Source organism: Danio rerio, chromosome 24 (assembly GCF_049306965.1).
Source record: "Danio rerio strain Tuebingen ecotype United States chromosome 24, GRCz12tu, whole genome shotgun sequence".
Lineage (NCBI taxonomy): Eukaryota > Metazoa > Chordata > Actinopteri > Cypriniformes > Danionidae > Danio > Danio rerio.
Window position 1 is genome coordinate 25,774,743 of NC_133199.1, and position 19,954 is coordinate 25,794,696.

The following is a 19,954-nucleotide window of genomic DNA, read 5'->3' on the forward strand; positions in this document are numbered from 1 at the left end:
TAAAAAAAAAAGGGGGGCTAATAATTTTGTCCTTAAAATATTTTTTTAAAAATTCAAAACTGCTTTTATTCTAGCCGAAATAAATCAAATAAGACTTTCTCTAGAAGAAAAAAATATCAGACATACTGTGAAAATGTCCTTGCTCTGGTAAACATTATTTGAGAAATATTTAAAAAAGAAAAAAGGAAAAAAAAATCAAGAAAATCAAAGGGGGGCTAATAATTCTGACTTCAACTATACATTTCTAGGCCAATGGGCCCAGGCAATAAAGTGATTTTGCAAACAATGACAGGGTCATACTTTTAAACTGTTATCCTTGACATTTGACAGATAAAAAAAAAGGGTTTGACAGATTAAAAAAGGGTTTCCAGGTGACTTCAAAGCCAGCAATGCTATTAGCAAGACTGTGTCCAAGTCTCTCTAGTTGTAAAGTGCTAGAGAATTCTGAAAACTAGGATTTAAAAAGTGGTCCTAATGTCTTTTTCTAGACAAAGAATAATTTATGCTATCACCATTCCATTTTGGACAGCTTTTTAATTTGATGACTGAACCCACGAAGTGAGTCAAATAAAGCAAAAACAGTGGATCAGGATCAGGGGCGAGGTCACAAGAATAAGCCGTAGGGTAGAATCTAAAAATTTCACTCTAAAACTCAAAATGTTTTAGGCATGACCAAAAACGATGCCCTAAGGAGCCTTCCGCAAATTCACATTTGTTACAGTTAGAGGAGAGGAAGGGGTAGAATTTGTTAAGCTTAACCCAAGAATAATTAAGTCGATGTACTATTTTATATTCGTTGGTGTTTGCAGTCATGTTTTAATGAAATGAATTGTAAATAACCTCCCCCAAATTTAAAGTTATCATTTACTCATCCTCATTCTCTACCACGAAACCAAATTGGTTTTGAAACCAAACTCCTTTCATGAACAAAATCTGAAACATTCATCAAAATATCTTCAACACTTCTGTTTTCCTCAAAAAAATGAAGTCATACGGGTTTGAAACATCATGATGGTGAGTATTAACAATGACTTTTTAGCGGTCCCATTCAATGAAGGCGTTATCTGTGAAAGATGACATTGTACTGCACAAATAAATCCACATAAGCTCAAAATGATGCTTTCTGACTAAGGACATTCCTAAGAATAACCGACCACACCAGTTTTTACAATCTGTCCATCAAGCCAAGCAAGTCTTACCATGCTGTCACTTCACTGTGGAATGAAGCCTACGCTTTCTTTATTTAACTACTTAGAAGACTGACTCCAACAATCTGCTTTCATTTTGGCAGCACCACCCTTCAGCAATCCAGACTTTCTGCTTTATTTATATCCTTATAAGAATAATACACTAAGTTTACAGAGATCTCAGTTCACTCACCCATTGACGATCCCGCCACTGGCTGAGAAGGACTTGAATGGACAAAATGTTCACGGGTACAATCTTTCCTCATCCCTCTGAACAAGACTGCACTTGCTCAAACCCACATATGTTATCAGCAGCACCCCTCTCTCCCAGTCCTAATCTGATTATGAGGCTTTATCAGTCTGGACTAGCATCAATATATCTGCATACTGTCAAACACACACACACAAAGACACATGCTCTGCGTGTGTAGAGAGAAAAACCTGTTGACTGCAGCAATAACCTCTTAAATCAATCTAGTAGGGCTGGCGTATGGATGAAAGCACACTGGAGACTGAAGAGATTTATTATTTTTGTTTGGTTACTGATACCACCGACCATATTACGACCCAGTTCTCCTTTTTTTGTCAGTGAGAACAAGAAGCCCAGTTTGGAGGCAGACACACCCTGCCGCCTTTAAGGGACGCATCAAGTAATGCTACATTTGACACCCTATTCATCTCAGCTGTCTCATGACCTGCATTTGTTTGCTCCAAGTCCACTGGTGAGAACGTATAAAGGAAGAGAGTATGTCCAAAAAAACCTGCTAAGCTTTAGGGAAAGGTCAGAACTTTCACTGTGCATGTGAAACTTGAATGGGCTTATGTAAACCGCATTTGAAGAGACAGAACACTAATAAAAAGTGTGAGATTAATAAACTATATTATGCTTTATTATTTATACTTTTCAAAATCTCATGGATGAAGATATCATGTATAAATATGACATTTTAGTAAATATTAAAAAGTTTAGTTATTTAATATGGAGCTAGATCAGTCTAAATAATAATACATTTACAAAATAGAATTCCTACATCCACAACACAATTCACATTTACAAGATGCAATTTGTAAATTCAAAACATGATTAAAAAATACACAAGTCTAACCAGTAAATACAAAATACGATTTAAAAATACACAAATCCGATTCGTAAGTTCAAACATGATTCATAAATACAAAAATCTAATTTTTGTAAATTTAAAACAGGATTCATAAATAAACTAATCCATTTCCTAAATTCAAAGCACGATTCATAAACAGACAAATCTAATACATTAATTTAAAACAAGATTCATAAAAACAAAAATCCAATTTGTGAATTCAAAACACAATTCATAGGTACACAAATCCAATTCGTAAACTCAAAACACAATTCAAAAATACACAAAACCAATTAGTGAGTTCAAAACACGATTCAAAATTACAAAAATCCAATTTGTAAATTCAAAACACGGTTTAAAAATACCCAAATCCAGTTCATGAGTTCAAAACACGATTCATAAATCCCGTTCGTAAGATCAAAACATGATTAAAAAATTCACAAATCCAGTTGGTAAGTTTAAAACGATTCAAAAATTCACAAATTCAATTGGTAAAATTAAAGAAGGATTCATAAATACAAAAATCTAATTTATGAATTCAAAACACGATTCATAAATACACAAATCCAATTAATCTGGGGAAAATATTTATGATTTATACTTGTGAATTCACAAATTATGTTGCATTTATGAATCGTGTTTTGAATTTATAAAATGGATTTGGTAAACATGAACTATGCTGTGCTTGTATGAACTTTTTTTTGTAAATGTTTTATTTTTGAGCCTGATCTGGCTCTATAATCCAATAATTAGAAAAAAATCTAATGTCAGCCTTTCATGCAATATTTAAAGGTTTGTTTATCTTATATTCTCTGCATTCCTCTCTGTCTAACACATGGACATGTCTGCACAACTTAAAAAGTATACTTGGCTATGGATGAACAAGTTAGACCTTGTTTCTATGCCAAATGATTACCGGAAAAGCATTAAAATTTCCATATCCGTATTCTCATGCTTTCAAATGTCTTGTGACCACTTGTGTTCATATTTCTTTAGAGACCCTTCCGTCTTATTTAGTCACATGCTCACTGGAGCGTTCGGTGAAATGCACACGTACTGAATAGAGAGGGGAGCTAAGTTGAATATTTGCTAAAAATATTTAGACAGGTTCTAAAAAATTCTAACTTGTCCACTTTTAGTTGTTTCTACAGTAGTCAACAAATGTCATTTGATCGCACTGCTTTTGAAGCACAAACAATCATGTGGTTGAAAGTGTTTAAATGGGCAGCTTATTAACTATATTATGATTATGGGATGTGATAGAGTGCCAAAACAGGGTATTGATGCTTCACTGCTTTCTGCCAAAACTGGCTCATTATCGATGCAACTATTGTTTGCTTTTCTGTTTGTATATATTTTAACTCAAATGGTATGCAATGTCGTTCAATTTGATTGGAGCACATCTGAAAGTAGTGAAGGACACAGAGTGAGCAGCTGCGGGGAAACTGCATAATCCAGTTGATAATATAGCAGGTGTAATATAAAACATATAGTTTGAAGCAGTTTGCACCATCAGATGCTCTGACAGACACGGATATGCTACTGCATTTCCATTTTGCTGTAAGGGTTATTTTCTGTATTTTGCTATCACAACTTTGCTAAAATATATATTTTTTGACATTTTTGATGATGCACTTATTTATTAGCAATAGCTATGTGTTGTAATGGGGCATTTTTTGTGAATTCAACTTCCATTTTAAAAAGCATTATTTTGGTTTTTAGATAAGTAAGCAAGGTAAGGGGCCATTCACACTGAATCTAAAAACAAAAGATGTAGCACTCGGGAATGATTTTTGCAAAACTGCCTTCCCTACATTGCCATTAAATAAAAAAGCCATCATATCAACTTGCTATTGTAAATAGCAATAGCTTGTAATGTTTGACCCTCAGAGATCTTCTGATTGGTCAACTGATTTGGAACTGACATTGATGAGTGGCACTGGGTCTAAAAGCTGAAATTTTCCTTTGCAAGGTGCTGTAAAAGTGTGAAATGTAAAACATAAACGTTCACATCAAGAGCATTTACATAGAAAATGTACAGCACATTGGAATAGAAAAATGTGTTCTGTGTGAATGTTAGAATGCAGGGCTCAACAAAAAGGACTGCCCGATGGCCCAGGGCCAGTGTGTGAGATGCTCGAGACAGTAGACAGGATCGTTACTGGCCTGATGCCCTGTCCCTAAAGTTTAATTTGCCTGTGACTATTTGTAAATTGGGTGCAAATACAGTCAGAATTGAGAAACAGTCTGTGTTTTGAAGCCTTCAAATGCTACCTTCTCGGTTCCTCTTATCTGACTGGATGTTGTGAGCATGTAATTTTTTCCGTAAAAACCAGTAAAGCAAAGAGACAGCAACATGGCGGCAACATCAAGTGATGATGCAAAAGTTAAACATTTGTTTCGAACATTTACAAGGGTACGCCATGACTAAAAAAAAAAAAAGATGTTTTGTACAGTTTGCCGTCAATTTGGCAGGTCAGCCATCTTTTGTTTGCAATAAAATACCTGCACATTTTGCTACTTTTGTTTGCAAAACACTTTGAATTTTGCTCATTATACATTTATTAACTTTTTTTTAAATATTGAAATTCAAGATTTACAAACATTTTGACACTTTTTTTTTTATTTGTGGCTGAGAAATATCTATTAACTTTTTTTTTTGGAAGGACAAGTGAAAGTATTGGCAGAGCAAGTAAAAATCTGATCCACTGGTCATTACAACTAAATAGAAAAGCAAAGTTACATCAATCATAATCCTTATCCATGTGTTTTGGGAGAAAACAGTGAAGTTTTATCGCTTAACAACATATCCATTACAATCCTATATTATGACAGTATAGTATTTGTTTCAACACTTTCAACAACATGATTGCTTGTGCTTAAAAATGAGTCCAATCAAATGCATTTTTGTCTACTCTAGAACCAACTGAAAGTGGATACATTCAGTGCAAACATCTACAGACCCTTGTGATGATGACATAAGGACTGTGAGTGGACCGTTGTGTAATATGGATGACTGAAGTATAGCTTAGTGTTATTTGCTGCTTAAGATTATTTGTGACATCTCTAAGCAATTTATGAGTGAAAAGAGGCTGATGTTTTAAAGCTTAAATATGATGCAAAATTCTTTAGAAAAGTAGTTGTCCACATTTTTTACAAGTCTGAAGGCTCTGTAAAAGAAACAAGTTTAAAGACGTTATTCACTGATGATTTTCATTGCCAATGGTCTGTAAACAGTTGTTGAATCAGTAAGCTGAACCCAAGAATGGGATCAGTCTGGTTTGCTAACAGACCATTCAGACATGTTTTTTTTTTAAGTTGTATCAACTGCGATTCACTAAAAAGCTCAGACTCAAAAGATTTTGTTTGTTTGTCATCCCTGCGTCATTTGAACTGCCATGAACCCAGAGAGAAGAGCTAGTGCTGAAGTCGAAATGTACTCATATTTTTACCTCACACAACGCTTGTAATATAGCAAAGAAATTCACATCAACAACTTTTGTTTATAGAAATTGTTTGATCATTTTGAAGCCAATTCTCATTTACCTTTATTGCAATTTATAAGGAAACACCTAGAATATGTCAAAAATCTGTTGTTTTCAGGGAACAAATTCAGTCATTCAAATCAATGAAAGATTTTTCTTTTATTTTGGCGTGAGCTATTCCTATATCCATGCACTGAATTCATAGAGTTGTTTATAGCATAACAAGTATTTCAAACAAAAAGCCCACACCAACAGACACTTTCTACTGACAAAACATCATTAAACACTTAACGCATCAATGCATTTTTGCACTATCAGGATGTAAGATCGTAAGAAAGAGGGTGGGAAGTGAGATTTAGCCTAAATTTACGGCGACCGTGGATTAGGAGGCACCCAGTGAGGCATTAAATTCCTTGTGCGTGTCTTGTGATAACGCAAACACCCTCATTATGTGTGGAGGAGTGCATTCCAGCGCTTGAGTGTGTTGACGTTTTAAAGCAAAGCATTTGTTTAGAGAAGCGAAAGTGCTGGACACTGTACTTTTAACCAATTGTTATCGCATATTACGAACTAAGATTGCATTGACATTCTCATTCTGGCATGCTTCATTTATCTGCCATAAATTATGGTGTCGACAGATGCACATGGTGTGCGCATGACAAACATCTAGTGGACTTTAGACATTAAATAATGAGAAATAAGGCACTTACAAACTGAAATGAAAATCTACACTGTAAAAAAAAGTTGAAACTTAAAATGAAGCCAACAAACTTCAGGACATTTGTCAAGTAAAATAAATGGGTTGAAAGTTGAGTCAACTCAAAAATGTCCTGATGTTTGTAGCCTTAAAATTTCAAGTTCAGTTTTTTAAACAGTGTTGTTTTATTAAAATCCTGAATGCATTTATAACAGCACTTCTCACGGTAGACTTCAAAAACTCTCCTGCTGTCCAAGACAATGTGTGGAGGCCCCCCGTGTCGGCTGAGATACTTTAATTCTGGGACTTTGGTTGTAATGATGACAAAGCTGCTTGTTTTCAAACGGCATGTAGATTAACGTAATTAACCTTGATTATTTCCGTAATTTCCAGAAGTACGTTCCCACACTTTTTGATTGATGAATTTCCACGAGTTTCTCAGTTGGTGATTAGTGGATAAGCTTTTGAATCATTTAAACATAATATAATTAATTGTATTTTGATATAATCTTAACAGACATGGTGTTATTTATACATGACAAATTAGATTATATATGTCCATTCATTCTTTAATGCAATTTTAATTTATTCATATCTTTCTACCAGAAACATACATTTTCACTTATGAAAAATGTGACAGGGCCCGACTTAAGCTTGTCATCCTCAAAAAAAAAAAATCATACAATGATAGAACTCATTGATCAATGTCAGCTTCTCCTCCATCATATGATGTCATAGTCTTAAAGGTGCATTCCACGCATTTTATGTTCAATTTAATCCAAATGTGACAGACTGACAGAAACATGGGGACAACAGTAAAATAGTATTTATTTGTGGAGTTTATTTATAATTTCATGTTTTTAATCAATTAATGTGAACGATACCAACTTAAACTTGCTATTTCTAAAGTTTATTTTTCTAAATAACAGTTTTCAGCATAACAAAACTATTAAGAGCTGCAGGTTCATTTGGGCTGAGGACAATGATAAAAACAGGGTTTGTAAATTTGTAAAGTGTTTTTAATGAGGAAAAAAATCATAGAAATAACCGAATGACATACTCCTTAACAGAACAACTCAAATAAATCAACCATCAGTCCATTTTAGGACTTTTTGGAATATATATATAAAAAAAGAAACTATTTATTTACTGTATTTATGTTTTACTTAAGGGACAGATAATGTCTGGAAGAAAATTCCACACAGATATGAATAAATGCATTAGATAAAATCTAAATATATAAAAACATTTTTGTTTTAATTAGAAAGTTAAGTAATACAGCAATTGAACATCCTATCTGGAGTTTTTTGCCAATATGTATGCATACGTTTTTCTAAACAGAGCTGTAAAGGAGATTTTCAGCAGGAACTGCAGCTACTGGCATCTTTAGAGTCAAAAAGCACAGGTAAGGAAAACTAATACCTGTGGCTTCCTACAGTACATTGAAGTTACAGTGCTAAGCATGAGTATACACGCCACTTTGAAAATATATGTTTTAATATATTTCTCAGTGAATATGGGCAATTTATTTGTGTGCATTTAAACAAAACAGATTTATTAAGCAGATATATTTATTAAAATAATATTTTTGTCACCAAACATATTTAGAAATTGAAAGATAATAAATTAAATTCAAGCAAAATATTCTTTTTTTCGCTTCTCTTGATTGTTCCTTTTTTGTTCATTTGTATTTAATATTTTTCTAACATGCATTTGGGTGTACTAGTTTTAGAACCGTTATTGTAAGTGTAAATGTAAGTGTAATTATTTTGTTAGATAAGCTCCAGATTTGGCTTTAGTACTGACTAATCTAATGTATGCACAAATATAATATTGTAATGATAGACGTAACAATAGCTTCTTCTATAAAATATGAATTTAAAAGATAGATTTGTAAGGGGTCTATATGCTGAGCACTGTATATGAAGCAAAACAATCATTCTGTGCAGTAACCTACATTTTGGATGGCCTGAGGATATGTAAATAAACTGAAAAATAAATATTTGGGGGAACCAACCCTTTAGGCTAAGTCCTACTTAACCAACCAGTTAAGCATCAGCTTTGTCAGTTAAGAACAGCATGCCATTTTAACCCAGTTAAAGCCATATCGATCAAACCTGATCCAGGGACCCCTGGTTTAAAACCAGTTATCTATGAAACACTGCATGACATGTTTGTGTCCTTACATAGCTGAAAACAAAAATCCCCTTCTTCTGTTCCACCACAATAAAAAGCTTTCAAGCAGGACAAATCAAGACAACTATTTCAGGTTTAAGAGCGAGCTGGTATGAATGAAGGCGATTACACAAAGTTGGGCTTTTTCCCCAGAAGAGAGAGAAGAAAAAACTCTGGTTTATTTGTGAGTTTAATGAACTCAGTCTCTCTATAAAGCTCTTTAAGAAGCACCTCCACCCCAACCAACCCCCTCCTTCACTTCTCCGATATCCCTACAAGCTTTGCGCGAAAACACCCCCCACATCCCTATGGTAACTAGTGGGATAGTAACGCATACACAATACCCTCCTCCTCCCCTCAGCCTCTTTTGAACCCAACGGAACTGGCAAGATGATAAACCCGCAGTCAAACTTTTCTCCGCACATGTTCACGCATACGTTGTGATTTTAAAACATACAAAACCCACATATGAACCCGAAAAGCAGATATTATTTAGACGCAGAGTCTTACCTTTATCATACTTCTTGAGCGGTGTCTTGGCCCGGTGTCACAATAGTTGCTCGGCTTCGATCGACCCGACTAACTCCTCCGACAGTCCAATGTCCGACAAATTACGCATAGTAACCTAGCGGAAATCGTTATACAAACCAATGGTGAATCTTAAAGTACACGATGAGCAGACAGACGCCAATATTTCGTCTCGTGCGTGAACAAACACTCCGTAGTCACACAACTAACGTTAGCAGAAGCAGAAAACTTTCCGTAAAAAAGTGCGACTGTCCGTGGCTCGCCAACTCCTTCAGGCTATGTAATTTAACGAAATAAATCAACCTGATTTCGAGGGTCAACCCGTATCGGTTAAAAAGTTTGGATAGGTTCGGTGGAAGGGCTCAGCCAGAGAGCCATGACTGCAGGCAGCGTCGCGACGGTATTGGCCAGCATCAGTGCACTTGTTGCGCTGATTGCTGCGGGGCGGAGAAAAAAGGTCGGCTGTGATACGCGGTTCATAGTCTGCGCACGGGACGCCTGCCAAAACCACCAGCACCACGACTGTGATATCATTTGTTTGATGTTACAGTGCCCTTTAATTATTTTTGTTTTGTTTTAACATTCTTCTCGATATGCAGAAGGGTAACAAGTAGGCTACTTTTAGCTTTTATGTTCTGCTCTGCTTAGCATGTTTTTACATCTTCTAAACAAACAGGTAAAGGAATAGTTTACCCAAAAATTAACATTTAGGCACTATTTACTTATCCTCAAGTGGTTCTAAACCTTTATGAGCTTCTTTATTCTGTTGAACACGAAAGAAGATATTTTAAAGAATGTTAGAAACCTGTAATCATTGACATCAATAGGAAAAAACAAATAGGCCTACTATAGAACAAACACTAGAGATGGTGTTTGACCCTAGAGGAATTGGCGATCATAGTGACCATCAATACTCAATCCATCACCCAGGTCAGCTCATAAATATCTTGGTGTCTTTTTGATCACTGAAATGGAATATAGCCTACATGTTGACAATCTCTGCATAAGCTTCAGCAACAACTACTTTTTACAACATCTAAGAATTCATGGAGTGGATCAAAAATGTATGATCATGTTTTATCAGGCTGTTTTTGAGAGCTTAATAAGGTACGGCATCACAGCCTGGTTTGGCAACTTGTCTGTGCAGCTGAGATCTAAAGTAGACCGTTTGATTCACACTGCATGAAAAAAAAATTGGTGTATCAGATCAGATGTCACTGCAGCATATGTATGAACAGGACACATTAAGACATGCTAAACAAATAGTTTGTGACGTATCACATGATGCACAAGGAGTATGAGTTGTTAACTTCTGGGAAAAGGTTCACAGTATCTTGCAGTAGATTAAATCAATAAAAAAAATTCCTTTTTTCCAGTAAGCATTAAACTATTAAATAATAGTGGTGGCTCAGACTGAGAGTATCTGTTTTGCTCATTTATGGGGGTAGGCATGTTACTTTTTGGGGGGTGGAGGGTAGATTTATTTATTTATTTATGAGCTCTTTTTTTTTTTTTTTTTTTTGTATGTTGTATTGTTTTAGCATGTTTGTGATGACTGCAGCTGAGTGCAAAAGCCCAAGACAAATTTCCCTTACTGGCACAGTAAAGTTTTTCCTTACCTTACCTCACCTCACCTCACCTATGATAGTCAGTGTTTAAATGTTTATATTCTCAACAGAAGAAAGAAATTCAAACAGGTTTGGAACAAGTGAGGGGTGAGTAAATGGGGGAGAGCGGGGCACAAAGTAAGACTTTTGGTTTTGGCCAAATAATGAACAAAGTAATAAGGTTAAACATACATTATTTTTTACCACACAAGTATAATTTTAACACATTAGCCTTCTACAAAAGAGCACTGGTGGTAGATCGCCGGACCTATGATTTCTGTGCAGTATTACCAAAAGTGCCAGGAGTAAAAATGTTGCTATTTACCCCACCTGCGGGGCAAGTTGTAACAGACAGAGGATTAGCTGTACCATGTGCTTTAAAAAGGCAGATTTCTCACAATTAATTTCAATTCAGTTTACTTTAAATAGTACATTTCCTCAGTACTTAATAAAAAATGTTATTCTACATAGCACAGCATGTTTATTTATTTATCTATTGGATAAACATATTTGGATGTATTTGCATTATTAACCATGAATATACAATTAATTTATTTGCATTATTAGCAATAATATTCTAGTAAAATATTTTTTTAATAAAAAAACGTTTTCTATTTAGAAATATTCCAACTATATACTCAACATTCCAAAATTATTTTGTTTAATTGGTGTTCAACAGTGTGGGGCTTACTTGTAACACCCTGTTACAACTAACCCCGCTGTGTCATGTTTTCCTCAAAACTGGCTTGCAGTCACTGTGTGTTTTTTACATCTTTCAAAATGGTTCCATCTATAAGCCCATACCATTATAAGATTTTACATACATGCTTTCACAAGTTAAAAAAAAAAAAAAAAAAAAAAAAAAAAAAAATATATATATATATATATATATATATATATATATATAATATATATATATATATATATATATATATATATATATATATATATATATATATATATATATATATATTTATTTATTTATATATATATAGAGAGAGTATAATTAAATTACTTTAATGCTGCAAAAATGGTCTCTCATCCATATTTTGCTGATTAAAATAAAATAAAAAAAATTGTTAGGAAGACATCTGCTGTAACCCTGAGAAAATTCATTAAAACTACATTTTACTCCATGTTACTTTATGCCCTGTGCTCCCCTGATGGTGAACTATCCCTTTAACTGTAATTTAGTTAAGTGCTAGGAATTTGCACGTTCTAGCTGGCTACTACTGGCCACATGATAATAGTGTAGCATTTAATAAATATATGACCAAGATTATGAGAATAATAAATGTAATTATTAAATAATTCAAGAGTACAGATTTGAGCATACATTCAAATCCTCCAAATACAGTCGAAGTCAGAATTATTAGCCCCCCTGTTTATTTTTTTTTTACAATTTCTGTTTAACAGAGAGCAGATTTTTTTTTTTAAACACATTTCTATAAAATAGCTTTAATAACTCATTTCTAATAATTGATTTATTTTGTCTTTGCCATGATGACAGTAAATAATATTTGACTAGATATTTTTCGAGACTCTTCTATACAGCTTAAAGTGACATTAAAGGCTTAGCTAGGTTAATAAGGCTAACTAGGCAGGGTAATTAGGCAAGTTATTGTATAACGATAGTTTGTTCTATCAAAAATATATATAGTTTTAAGGGGCTGATAATTTTGGGAAATATTTAAGAAAAAAAAATCAAAGGTGGGCTAATAATTCTGACTTCAACTGAAATCTTTTTTTTTTTTTTTTGGCTTTTGTAGGTTATCTATAAGCTAGCTAGCTTTTCCCTGTTCACTTGCAGTGTTTTGCCTTAAAGTCATATCCATCAATATGATCAACAGTTTTAATCAATTGTACTTCATGCCTTATGAGAATTTCTGTCCTAACAAATGATCATTGCTGATACATGTGAACAGGGTCTATCTGACAATGCTGTCTGTATGCAAACCTTTTCAAAACAACAAAGGTAAAACTTCTATTATTTCCTTTTTTAGTGCACTGTTGTCATCATGGAACCCCAATTGAGCAGAATAATGACACCATTGTTTCCTATTGAGTCTTTTCAACTTAAATTGTATTCAATTACATAACTGATATATACATTTTGACTGAATATAATAGTGATGCTTTAATTAGCAAAAACACTCTCTCAATCTCATTTACAACAGAAGATTTCATTTATTTTTCATTACAACTCTAAATTTATGCTTTGTTCTTGATTTTGAACATTTTCTGGTAACACTTTACAATAATGGTACATGAATAATGATGTATTAATATGTAAACTGAAGACTTTATCATAAACTAATGATAAGTTAATACGTGCGCTAATCATGAACTAACTTTAACAACAACATGAGTCACAAAAGTTTTTGCGTGAATAACGGCTACTTTACATGCTTGTTTGTTAATTAATGTATTGATTACCACCTTAGTTTATGCTTAATTTAACCATCATGAACTCATGATATGATAATGTAGATTGATGTCATGACTTTACTTGGAGGGGCACATCATCATTAACCCATTATTAACTACTCATGAACTCTTTATGCATGTCCAACTAGTGCGTTTATACTAAATAACTAGGGCTGTCACTATACTGGAAGTTGATACCAATCGGTAACGAAATTTTAAAATATCCATTTTCAGCTAAAGTTTTATTGCTGTAGAGCACGTTTGTAAACAGCACTGATTTGCCATTTAGTTCACATGCTCAACAAAAAACACTGTGATTGGGCTTGAAGGTCATCAGTTCACTAAACCTACCACTGTTTACTGAGTGTAATCACAGATACAGGGACACTGGAGTGTTTTAAAGCCGCGATTTATCAGCAGATCACTCGTTTGTCAACTTATACACAAACCAGCTGATCGACATTTAAAACGCTGCAGTGTCCCTGTTCCAGTGGTTAAACTCAGTAAACAGTGGTGAGTTCAGAGAACTGATGATCTTCGCGGCCAATCACAGTCATTTCTGTTGAGCACGTGAATACAATGGCAAATACGCATGGGACGATAACCGTTTTCAAGGTATACCCCGGTCTGGAAAAGTTAGGGTTTTAAAACAACCAAGATTTTCTCTAATACCATTCCTAAGGTATGTGTAAAAGTTTTTTTTAGTCCAACAGTATCTCCAGCAGAAAATATATCCGAAGATGCTGTTTTAAATTGTAAAGAAATCTGTGTTTTTGAAACTAATGAAGACAGCAGAAGTCACTAATTCATTTGTATTATTTAGCCTGTCATGTTTACTGCTCCAAAATATTATAAATCTTTTAAAAATAAAATATATTGTTTTCAAAGAGGATTTTTTTGTTTTGTTTAGTACCCAGACATTTAAAAAGAATATATATTAGAGCAGTAATCACAACACCGTGATACCGTGAAACCATCATTATTTTATCCAAGGATATCATACCCTTATAATCTTATACCAGCCCATGCCTAATGGCAATTCAGCACTGTTTAAGAATGCGCTCAAATGTTCACAGGAAATTGACGATTGAAAAATAAAAGTACCAATTGGTATCGAATTCCAGTATCGTGACAACCCTATAAATAACAATAGTTAAGAATGAGTTAATGATGATGTGCCCTTTAAGTAATGTCATGACATAATTATACATTAACAGCTCATGAGTTCATACATTTAGCTTAAACTTTAATGTTAATTAATACATTACTTAAAAACAAAAGTTAAAAGTTAGTTCATGATTCGCGCATACATTAACGCATCATTATTTCATAATATTTTTTATTTTGCATATTAACAAAGTGGCTAAAGATCTGAAGAAAATCAGTACACTGCCACTTTAGCTCTCAAAACATTTTTAATGTAACAACGTTTCGACCTACATGGTCTTCATCAGGTTAACCTTCATCAGGTTGACTTAGCTTCTCCTGATGAAGCCCATGTAGGTCGAAATGTTGTTAAGGTATATATTTTAGAAGAGCTAAAGTGGCAGTGTGCTGATTTTCTTTTGAACTTTTGCCACTGTGTTTTTGATTGAGCACATGCCTTTGAGAATCCTAGATGTGCGCACATTTCTGTTTCTTAGATTGCATATTAGTACATCATTACTCATGTACTGTTATTGTAAAGTGTTATCCATTTTCTTCCTGTTATTTGCACGACTTCAGGCAGGATCTTTAGCTTGCGAAAAGAAGAAATCCAGAAAAAACTGTATCATCATCATCGTCTGCATACAACCCATTGTATAGCTGTCTATCAGCCACTTGCAACCACACTTTGTCGCCTACTTCCAGTTCCAGGACGGTCCCACCAGAAGCCTGGTCCTCACCACCTTGGTAGCTGTCCATAGTGTAGATGACTCGCTGACCGTTCTTCATCAGCACCACTTTCACGTTGCGAGAGAAGACAGTGATATGGTAGGTGAAAAAATACGCTCCCCTGATGGCACACGTGAAGCGTCCCGTTTCAGGATCATAGTGACCTTGACTGTTATAGAGGACTCTATCAAATCGAATTGGAGCATTAGCGGCTGGTAATTTGGTGCTGTCGCTTAATCTGGCTGAGAAGGCACTTTTTGGTATCTCTGGCATGTCCCCCTTTGGACCTTGCTCTCCCATGTCTCCTTTTGACCCCCTTTCACCACGAACACCAATGCTGCCTTTATTACCTGGTTGTCCGATCTCACCTTTTGGGCCTGGTCGTCCGGGAGGCCCCAATGGACCCTGTATGCCCTTGTCTCCTTTATTGCCGATGTCTCCTTGTGGTCCTTCAGGGCCTACTGGACCGACATCTCCTTTTATGCCTTGTGGTCCTGGAATACCAAGTTCTCCCTTCTGACCTTTTAATCCCAGTGGCCCTGCAAAGCCTTGGGGTCCCATTTTGCCAGGTGGGCCCCGTTCCCCAGTATCTCCACGTTTGCCCTTTGGACCAGTTATGCCTGCAATACCTGAAAAAGGAGTAGCCTAATGATAATAGCATTAGACATATGCTGTTACAAAGCAAACGCACAGTAATTCATAACTTTTGATTTAGTGGCTAATTTGTGTGTAATCGTATGATCTCATTCATACAATTTACTAGGATATGCTTATCCCCCAATGACAATTAGGTTTAGGGGTGGAGTTGGGTGCCATGCCTCCTTTTAAAGAGCCCCTATTATGAATTAAAAAAAGGTCATATTTGTTTTATAATATGCATTTATTTTTACCTAATTAATTCCCATATGATTCGTTTAGTGATTCATTTGTTCCTAAACCCCTCCTTAGCATGATCTTAATCTGCACTGATTAGTCAATGACCCAGTCTGTTGTGAATGGTCGACTGCGTTCAGCGTGAGACAGAAAGAAATGCCTACCTAGGCTTATCAACAATTTTGAAGTAGTTGGAGTGCAGAGTGTATGTGTGAGCCCAATGCAGGAGAGAATTAAAGCAATGCAGTTTAACACCAGCATATATAGGGGCTCTTTAAAAATCATACATTTTCGTACATTAGACACTAAACTGACAAAACATAAAATAGTTACATTTCCTCATAAGATCAGGCTGTTAATGACTATCCAAGAAACACAAGAAATCTTAAAATGAACATTGTAAAATAAATTATAATATACTGTATAATATAATGAAGAAAACATGATGATAAATTATGTAAGTGCTAGTGCTGGGCAAAGATTAATCGCAATTAATCACATTAAAAATAAAAGTTGGTTTTGACAATATATATGTGTGTGAATCATATATATTTTTCATGTATATGTAGTTCAGATGTGATACACTTTCATTTAAATATAATTTCTATTATATAAATATATATTTTAAATCAAAATATAAATAAACAATTTCTCAAATATATGCAAGCATTTGTGTATTTGTAATTTTGTATATACATAATAAATATACATAGCACACACACACATATATGATGTCAAAACAAACTTTTTATTTGGAATGCAATTCATAATGATTAATCTTTGTCCAGCACATGTAAATATTTAAAATTATTAGCATTTTTGTTTTATTCATTTCAAATATAAAAACATTCATAATGTAATACAGGTGTCCTGCAGAGTTTAGTTCCAACCATAATCAAACACACCTGAACAAGGTAACCAGGATCTTACGAGGTATACTAGAAATTTCCAGGCAGGTGTGTTGAGGAGAGTTGAATCTAAACTCTGCAGGGACACCGGCCCTCCAGGACAGAGATTTCCTGTATTCAGATATGTTCACATTAAACAACAAATGTGTTTCTTCAGTTTCATGAAGTGTAAAAGGCATATTCGATTGTCAAAATGATCCAAACTTGACAAATATGGTCTAGTCATTGGTATACATCAGCCCAGCAGGCACACATCATAAGACGTTAATATTAGGTTAGATTTAGGCCATGACATCAGGTGATCAAAATTCAATGTCTAGCCAGCGTCTAAGGACGTTATTTTGACATCCAAAAATGACGTCAAATTACGTTGATATTTGGTTGATTTTAGGTTGGACATTGACGTCAGCCTGAAAAAATCCAACTTCCCCATGACATTGGGGTACAACGTCAATATGATGTCATGCTGATGTCCTGTGCCTGCAGGGAGGGTCACCAATCTCATTCCTGGAAGGCCAGATTTCCTGCAGAGTTTAGCTACAACCACAATCAAACACCTGGAACAAGCAAACCAGCATCTAGAAAATTCCAGGCAGGTGTGTTAAGGAGAGTTGGAGCTAAACTCTGCAGGGACATTAAATTTCCAGTCTTTAGATATGTTCACACTAAACAACAAACATGTTTTTTCATTTTCATTAAGTCTAAGGGTGCTTTCACACCTACACTTTTGTTTCGGAACGTATCTCGTTTGCCCAGTTAGCGCGGTTCGATTGGCATATGTGAACAGGGCAATCGCGCTCTGTTCCGCGCCAAAGTAATCGCTCCGAGATCGCTTGAGTGAGGTGGTCTCGGCTCGATTGAAACGAACCCTGGAGCGGTTCGATTGCAGTGAGAAAGCAATCAGATCCGAGCGCGCTTATATCACAGTGTTTTATGGATATGTAATAGGCATACGGCTATATGAAGAGAGAATTATAAATAGGACGGGAAGTTTCGCGAGTCTCCGGATGCCCGCAAACGAGTGATGATCTCCCGGTAATCCTGCGTCTCTCTCCCAGTCCTCAAATAGGCATCGTCGCGCACCCTTCTCACCCCTCCCCACCGCATCTCTCCTCAGACACGTCACGCGCGCGCACCCTGTCAATCACCACCAAACCACATCCTCTCCTGACAGCTGAGCGGGACGCTGCAAAATAAACCCTGACACTCTGACCAATGTAAGGAGAGTTTACTCGCACGTGACTTGTTTTAGCTCTTTTGGTCCGATTAGAAACTTTGCAGTGTGAAAGCGAACCGCTCCAAGAGCAAAGAGCAACAATGTAACAATTTTAATCTCTGTTTCGGAACAACTGAATCGATTCACAGGTGTGAAAGCACCCTAAAAGGCATATTTGATTGTCAAAATGATCCAATATAGTTTAGCCCTTGGTATACATCAGCCCAGCAGGCACACATCAAAAGACGTTAATATTAGGTTAGATTTAGGTCATGACGTCAGGTGACCAAAAATCAATGTCTAGCCAGCATCTAAGGACAACATCCAAAAATGACGTCAAATTATGTTAATTTTTTATTTTAGGTTGGACATTAGACATTGACGTCAACCCGATTTTCATTTACAAACAAAATTCAATTTCCCCATGACATTGGGGCTACGTTGGGGTACAACGTCAATATGACTTCATGTTGACGTCCTGTGCCTGCAGGGAGGGGTCTCCAAACTCATCCCTGGAGGGCTGGTGTCCTGCAGAGTTTAGCTACAACACTAATCAAACACACCTGGAACAAGCTAACCAGGATCTTACAAGGTATACTAGAAACTTCCAGGCAGGTGTGTTGAGGAGAGTTGGAGCTAAACTCTGCAGAGACACCGGCCCTCCAGGGCCAAGATTGGTGACCCCTGGTATACATTAAGAAATGACTTTTTAAAATGTATTTCTTGATGTACAGTATAAGAATTTGAAAATTTATAAATGCGCACAACGAAAGTAATATTTACCAGAATCTCCTTTATCTCCTTTCAGCCCCGGTTTACCAACATCACCGCATGTTCCTATATCACCTTCAGAAAGCACCAAAAGTTACATACTTTACTATGAAACATTTGCACAATGAATATACACTATTAAAAATTATTATGGAAGTTAAGGTTCCATAACAGCCTTTAACATTTATGAAACATTCCATTAATACAAACATGTCTTTAAGTCATTCAACTGTTCTTCTCAGTAAAAAAAACATGGTTCTTTTAAGAACTGTTCACTGAAAGACATTTTAAGAAACGGTAGCTCTTTTGTGGTCTCACTGTAAAAATCCTCTCCAAAAGTATTTTTCTTAAGAGTGAATAGAGGTCAAATTACCACCAGTTTGAGAAACCATGCCAATGTCTTGCACTTTACGTTCAAAATAGTACCAAAGTATTTATTTTACAACTTTGTTCAACTTGTGTACCTATCTTGCCTTATAACTTAGCTCAAAGGTGACTGATTAACATGGAGTCAAGGAAGTTTTGCTTTCATTCTTACCTCTATCTCCTTTGTCACCTCTGGCCCCATCTCTGCCATCACGACCTGGCATTCCATTGTGTCCCGGGTCTCCAGGAATGCCGGGGTGACCACAAACACAACCGGGACTTTTGTCAGAAGCACTCTGTTCTGCAGCATTGACCAACACAACTAGAAAAAGCGTACAGATGAGTCTGGGACAGAGCATGGTTTTCCTAAGCACCTTCACCACTAGAGTCCAAAAATGGTGTTCAGGGACGCATAATGTGCATATTTGAAGATTTGTCAGACTCCAAACCTGTTATTTCATTGGTCAGAAAGTCATTGTTAAGATTACTTATTGTACCCAAATGCGTTACACATCACCTGTGTCCTCTATTTATATTCCTTTTTGTATTTCAGTTTAGATAATAATCAACCTAAAACATGCTACTGCACAACCCATATTAGCATGCTCTTGCAAACAAAAGCCATTTACATTCATTCCACTGCGGAGTAAAGCTTAATGTTAAACTGAAAGCCAGTCTGTTGCATTCGGCCCATTGCATCTTTTGATTTAATTTGTCAATATTGATTTGGTCGCTTTAG

At 35.5% G+C, this 19,954-nt stretch overlaps 2 protein-coding genes across 7 annotated transcripts in view; both read right to left on the bottom strand.

Annotated features, from left to right (window-relative positions):
* spata13 (spermatogenesis associated 13) overlaps positions 1-9,568 on the bottom strand; it is a 38,665-nt gene extending 29,097 nt beyond the window's left edge. For 3 of the 5 annotated variants that reach the window (XR_012399321.1, XM_021473778.3, XM_073940669.1), the window contains exon 1: positions 9,155-9,568. Coding sequence is in view for 1 of the 5 variants with exons in the window: in XM_021473778.3 (XP_021329453.1) it covers positions 9,155-9,163 (9 nt within the window). In the remaining 4 variants the exon portion in view is untranslated. Of the gene's footprint in view, positions 1-1,380; positions 1,421-9,154 lie in introns of those variants that run through there. The other 2 variants (XR_012399322.1, XM_021473779.2) reach the window with 1 other exon arrangement.
* A 3,378-nt stretch (positions 9,569-12,946) lies between these two features.
* c1qtnf9 (C1q and TNF related 9) lies at positions 12,947-19,615 on the bottom strand. Of its 2 annotated transcripts, NM_001114462.1 has the most exon segments (5): positions 12,947-13,441; positions 13,500-14,595; positions 14,784-15,710; positions 18,862-18,915; positions 19,388-19,594. In NM_001114462.1, coding segments are annotated over 3 exon segments (1,011 nt in total). In that variant the 5' UTR covers positions 19,575-19,594; the 3' UTR covers positions 12,947-13,441; positions 13,500-14,595; positions 14,784-14,940.
* Positions 19,616-19,954: the final 339 nt, after the last annotated feature.